Source organism: Apaloderma vittatum, unplaced genomic scaffold, assembly GCF_000703405.1.
Source record: "Apaloderma vittatum isolate BGI_N311 unplaced genomic scaffold, ASM70340v1 scaffold19444, whole genome shotgun sequence".
Lineage (NCBI taxonomy): Eukaryota > Metazoa > Chordata > Aves > Trogoniformes > Trogonidae > Apaloderma > Apaloderma vittatum.
The window spans coordinates 86-5,975 of NW_009712332.1; the positions used below are offsets into that span (position 1 = coordinate 86).

The following is a 5,890-nucleotide window of genomic DNA, read 5'->3' on the forward strand; positions in this document are numbered from 1 at the left end:
ATTATTTTTTTTTTATCTCTAGATAATTTCGGATGGGGCAATGTCTTGTTTTAGGCTGTTGGTGGTAACTTTTTATATGTCAAAGGTTTTAATTTGAGGAAAACTTGAAGCGATGCTTCAAGATAAGTTTACAAATTTATTTATTTTTTGGGGGAGGGGGAGGCGGACACACCGTTACATACGCTCTGTCCAAACCCAGGATTTGACCATATCAAAAATAGGTGGTCACTCTTAAAAGTTACAATTTTTTTTTAAAAAAAATGAAAAAAGCACCTGAGGGGAGGGAGCCAGGAGTTAAAAGGTTAAATGTTTTCCACTGCTGTTAGAATAAAGACAGTGTCTTAAGATACTCATTGTTAAACTGTTTGGCTATATTTTATTATGCTGCGGTATAGTATTATTGTTGGTAACTGATGTGTACAGAGTAACACAGTGGTGCTCTTTCTAGGTATAATTGAAGACATTGTGTGGTCCTTGTATGAAGCCTGATTCCTGCTTGGGTTTTAATTGTAAAATGTTTTTCTGGATTTTTTGTGTGGGTAATTGGATTTTGGAACCGCTTTAAGACATGATAAAGGCGAAACAAGTATTTAATTTAGAGGGCAGTACCTGAAACCTTTGCATATCTGAGCCTGGAAGACAGTTATTTACAAGTTCTCACCTTCTGGCTCTTTTACTGGGTTTCTATTTAGAATCTTCAGTCTGCATTTCTACTTTGTAGTTAATGATCCTTTAAGTAATGGTCGCGATCAAGTAGACTTCTTCGATGCTGGCATTGTCTGATTATGTTATGCATGCCTCTGTCCCACAAGTCACTCTTGGTAATATTTACAATTTGAAACGTAGTTTATGGAATTTTTTACACATTTTTAAAAAAAATTAAGCTGTGTTAGCATTGCTTTTGTAGTATTGAGCCTTAAAATAACAATCTCAGTGGTGTACACAAGTATGACACACACTAAAATATTGGAGAGAGATATTTTTACTTGTGCTGTTGAAGTTTTTGGTAGCACTAACTCATTTAATGTCTAACCTCAAACATTTTATTGCTATTTAGTGTTTTTCTTGGGACCATTGGTATTAAACTAAAATTTCCTATTTACATCATGTAAAGTTTAATGTGTAAAGAGACTAGCCTACCAAAATATTACCCAGTTTTAAACAAAATTGGAGAATTATATGTCTGTCATCAGCAGGTCACATTACACTTGCTAAATACTTGCAGGCTTTTTTTTTCTTTAGTAATATAAGTTTTTTCAGTAGCTGATGTGAAAAGAAGAGTCACTTCAAGTGACTGAAATGTGATTGCTTTAAAGGCCACGGTCTAACCAGAAGATGGCCTGAGAAGCCTGAGTTAGCAGCTGCAATACCTAGACTTTCTAGAGCCACAAGTTAAGATGCGTGGACCTAGAACAGAATCCCTCTAGGATCTCCAGAGGACTAAGCAGGACAGGCCAGGAGAAGCACATTCAGCTGACCAGCGCCCGCGCTCCGCCCCAGATGCAACTCCCTTTTTTTTAATGGCTGATGCCTTGCTTGATTGCGTGCGGTGCTGTGGGATCATGCAGGCTTGAAAGGCTGCTGGAGAGGGCATGAGATGTGTTGCAATAGTGAATCCTCTCTTTGTTGCTCCAGGATTTCAGATGTGTTCTAAGCCTGCCGGGGTGAGCACGCTTCCGGGCAGTGATGGAGACGAGAGCTCAGCACGGCAGCGGGTCGCAGGCCTTGCTACAGGCTCGGCGTGACAGCGGGAGACCGCATGGGGAGCCCGACCTGCGGGATGTCCTGATGCAGCAGGTTCATGTCTTGTCGTTGGACCAGATCAGAGCCATCCGAAACACGAATGAGTACACGGAGGGACCTACGGTGGCTCCGAGGCTGGGGGTCAAGTCCACTCCTCGACTAGCAACCCAACCCAAAAATGAGAGGCCCCACGGCTTGCCCGAGCATCGTCATTTTAGCCGGATTCAGCACACGCAAACACACGCCTCTCCTCGGGCGCCTCTGTCCCGATCCATCAGCACGGTCAGCACAGGTTCGCGGAGCAGTACGAGGACAAGTACGAGCAGTAATTCATCTGAGCAAAGACTTCTAGGGTCGTCTTCGGGACCCGTCACCGACGGGATAGTCCGAATGCAGCCCAAGTCTGAGCTCAAGTCAAGTGAGCTGAAGCCGCTGAGCAAAGAAGACTTGGGAGCGCACAGCTACAGGTGTGAGGACTGTGGGAAGTGTAAGTGTAAGGAGTGCACTTATCCAAGGACCCTCCCGTCGTGTTGGATCTGTGACAAGCAGTGTCTTTGCTCAGCCCAGAACGTGGTCGATTATGGGACCTGTGTTTGTTGCGTGAAGGGCCTCTTCTATCACTGCTCTAATGATGACGAGGACAACTGCGCTGACAACCCCTGCTCCTGCAGTCAGTCGCATTGCTGCACTAGGTGGTCCGCCATGGGTGTGGTGTCCCTCTTTCTTCCTTGCTTGTGGTGTTACCTACCAGCCAAGGGTTGCCTTAAGTTGTGCCAGGGCTGTTACGACCGGGTAAATCGGCCTGGGTGCCGCTGTAAACACTCCAATACCGTCTGCTGCAAAGTTCCCAGCGTCCCCCCCAGGAACTTTGAGAAGCCAACATAGCATCCATCACTAGTCAGAAATAATAAAGTAACAAGGGTTATCTTAACCTACGTATGCAACCAACTAAGCAGCTATGGTCCTGGCGCTGTAGTAGAAGGGTTGGGGATATACTTTGCTGTTTGCAGTGGAATGCTTTTCTCTGTGTGTGCCATCTTAACTGACACGCTTGTTAGAATCCAGCTAGTGGCATACAGAAAAAAAAAGAAAAAAAAGAAAGGGATGCAGTACATTGTGACCCACATATTGCATAAGCTAAAGCAACACAGACACTCCTAGGCAACTCTATTGTTTGTGAATAGTACTTGCAAAATTTGTAAATTAGCAAATGACTCCTTTTTTTTCGTTGTTTTCTGCCAGAGATAATGTGCTATATTTTTGTATATACAATAATATTTTCAACTGTGAAAAATAAGTGGTGTCATAAGACATGGCACAGTCACAAAATATTATACTAATATGTTGTACATTCGGAAGAATGTGAATCAATCAGTATGTTTTTAGATTGTATTTTGTCTTACGGAAACCTTCTATTACAAGACTCTGATTTCCCTTTGGACTTCATGTATATTGTACAGTTACAGTAAAATTCAGCCTTTATTTTCTAATTTTTTCAACATATTGTTTAGTGTAAAGAATATTTATTTGAAGTTTTATTATTTTATAAAAAGAAATATTTATTTTAAGAGGCATCTTACAAATGTCACCCCTTTTTATGAGGACGTCATAGTTGCTGCAAATAAGGGGTGAACGATGCGTATGTTCACTATAAAATAGAAAATATATTAACGTTTGAAATTAAACTGGGCTACTTGTCATTTTTTCCCCTATTTGTTCTTCTGAGTTGGGAAAACTTGTACTTCTAATTGCAGACTTGACAGTGATACAATCACAGTGAGTCTAATACAAAAGCTAAAATAGAATTTTTAAGTGTATTTTGTTGTTGTTATTGTTGTTCACTACTTCACCTGAGAATAATGCAGGATTTTCGCTTCCTTTCTTTGCACAAATGCCCCATATACTGTTCTGCAACAGAAAAGGAAAATGAACGTAGGAAAATGCATTAATTCATTCCAGACTAGGACTAATAGGCACTGAAAGCTTGACCTATTCTGTAAGTGATGAGCTTTTGTGCTTCAAATAGGAAATAAGTAATCATTCACAAAAAATGTTGGGCTTGCATGGCTTTACTCAGAGAGAAAGGGAGAGAGAGAGGGGAAAAAAAAAGGAAAATTAATATGGTCAGTGCAGAAAGCTTGCAGGATTATTTGTTAAAAGTAGAAGAATATGCCACAAGGAATGATAGATCTGAATGCAGTCCAGCCTTGTGTCAAACATTTGCCTCACTTGTAAGAAGAAAGTTGCTTGATTTGTCATTTGTGGCAGTTACCTTCCACTGAGGTCAAAATCCTTTTGCTGCCAAGTTTCCCACCGGAAGCCTAGAGAATGATTTACCTTTCTTTATTAACAAACTATCATTTCCTGTTCGGAGCACGTCTCTCCAAGTTTAGAGGTCTTAATGTTGGATTTTATTTATACGTTTCTTAAGCTGGCGTTTAAGAAATAGTTGTAAGTATTTTTAAGCTGACGCTTAGAAAAATCTCACAACCTTTTCTGAACCCTCTCCAACAAAAACAAATTATAACTAATAAATTAAGAGCTCACTAAAAGTTGAAAACCAGAGCAATGAGTAAATACTATATCTTTTTGGCCCTTAATTTTAATCTGTGATCTGGTGTTTGGGCTGCTTTACATAGGCTTGCAGTACTCAAAAATCTTACAGTGTGTTGGTGTGTATTGGTTATCAATCAAGTGAAATTAAAAAGTGCAGGTCCTGACGAGTCTGCAAAACAAATAGCTGATACATGGGGCCTTGTTTTGTTTTGTTTTTCCTTACCTCTTGGGTGAAAAATGTAAGCTGGTTTTCTTTCCTCTCTGCACCAGCTGGCTGGATACTTTGGTATATGAAGACAAGCAGTATATATTTAGCCTTCTGAGTAGAATTTGTCAGGAAGAAGGTCACTCATGTTGTATAAGTAATTTGTCCATATTTAAAGTGTGTCAGTATATTGTGATTGAGTGTTGGGGCATATATGTAAGACTGTACTTGGCTGCTCATAAACAGAGCTTATTATTTTTAGAAAATTTTGTTCTTAAAGGGATTGGTAACCATCATGTGTTTCCATTCATTGAATGTAATACTTGAATTAGATTAGGTGCTTATGCCAAAACTATCCTGGGTTAGTCTTGCTGATTGAGAACAAACATAGGAATAATAGAATTGGCGTGATCTTTGACCTTGAGGCTGTATTTTGGAAACCTAAAAACTCACAAATTTCAGTAGATGGTAAATCCATCTTTTCACTGTGTTAATGAAGTTGAAAATGCTGAAGCCAGAGCCCTGTCTTGTCAGTGATTTATATTTCAGTCAAGGAAGGTATCTCTAAGGAAAGCTGAAGGTGAAACCGGAAAGCTACAGAATAGCTGAGCAGTGCAGCAGTCAAGGAGGGTGCAACTCTTCAGTCCTGCGAGACTAAAATTGTGTGTGTGCTTTGCTCTGCAGTGTAGCAAATGCTTTGACTACCTAGGTAGGTTCTAAGAGAAGAGGGAAAACATCTTGATAGTGAAATTTGAAGCTGGTTCTGGTAGTAAAGATGGGTCGTCACCTTCCACTTGGTTCTTAATGAGGGTAGATAGTGGATCCCCCTCACCCCAGGTAAGCACATAGCCAGTGAATTAGTGCACGTATGACCCTGGGAACAGGAGATGTGGGAGGATGGCATGAGGCACTGCCTTTTGGGCTTACTGTGGTGCTAGGGGTCTGAGCATGAGTTACCATCTGTGTGCAGTGGGCTCCTTAACAGTTGGCTTGTGTGTGTTAGTTAACATCCTAATATTACACTTAACTAGATAAGGTTTACTATTCTAACTAAAACCAAAATCTTGCCTCAGATTAGGTTGATCTAGTAAGAATTAAGAAGGTTTTCCAAGTGGATTGAGATGATATCATTAAACCATGCCTAGTTTGTCCTTTGAGATAGGAAAGTGGAGATCCAAGAAAGGAAAACTTCCCATACATAGGTTTTGAGGATAACTATGAATGTCATGCCAGGTATACACCATATATCAGATATACACCGGATGTACACCGTATATCAGATATACACCATATATACTTCTGATTTTAGACAGCTGTTAAGCCATGAGTGGGAGGAGAACCCTTATTGCTTCTTTTGTTGCGTTGTTGCTTTAGTGTTCTGATCTG

General features: G+C 40.4%; 1 protein-coding gene across 1 annotated transcript; it reads left to right on the top strand.

The window, feature by feature from the left end:
- Positions 1–1,581: 1,581 nt before the first annotated feature.
- On the top strand, positions 1,582–3,428 carry SPRY2 (sprouty homolog 2 (Drosophila)). The gene has a single exon (XM_009867954.1). The coding sequence runs from the start codon at positions 1,687–1,689 to the stop codon at positions 2,626–2,628; it is 942 nt and encodes a 313-aa protein (XP_009866256.1). The 5' UTR covers positions 1,582–1,686; the 3' UTR covers positions 2,629–3,428.
- The last annotated feature ends 2,462 nt before the right edge of the window (positions 3,429–5,890 follow it).

Excerpts from the sequence above, each read along its gene's own strand:
- SPRY2 (XM_009867954.1), top strand. The coding sequence starts at position 1,687 with ATGGAGACGAGAGCTCAGCACGGCAGCGGGTCGCAGGCCTTGCTACAG.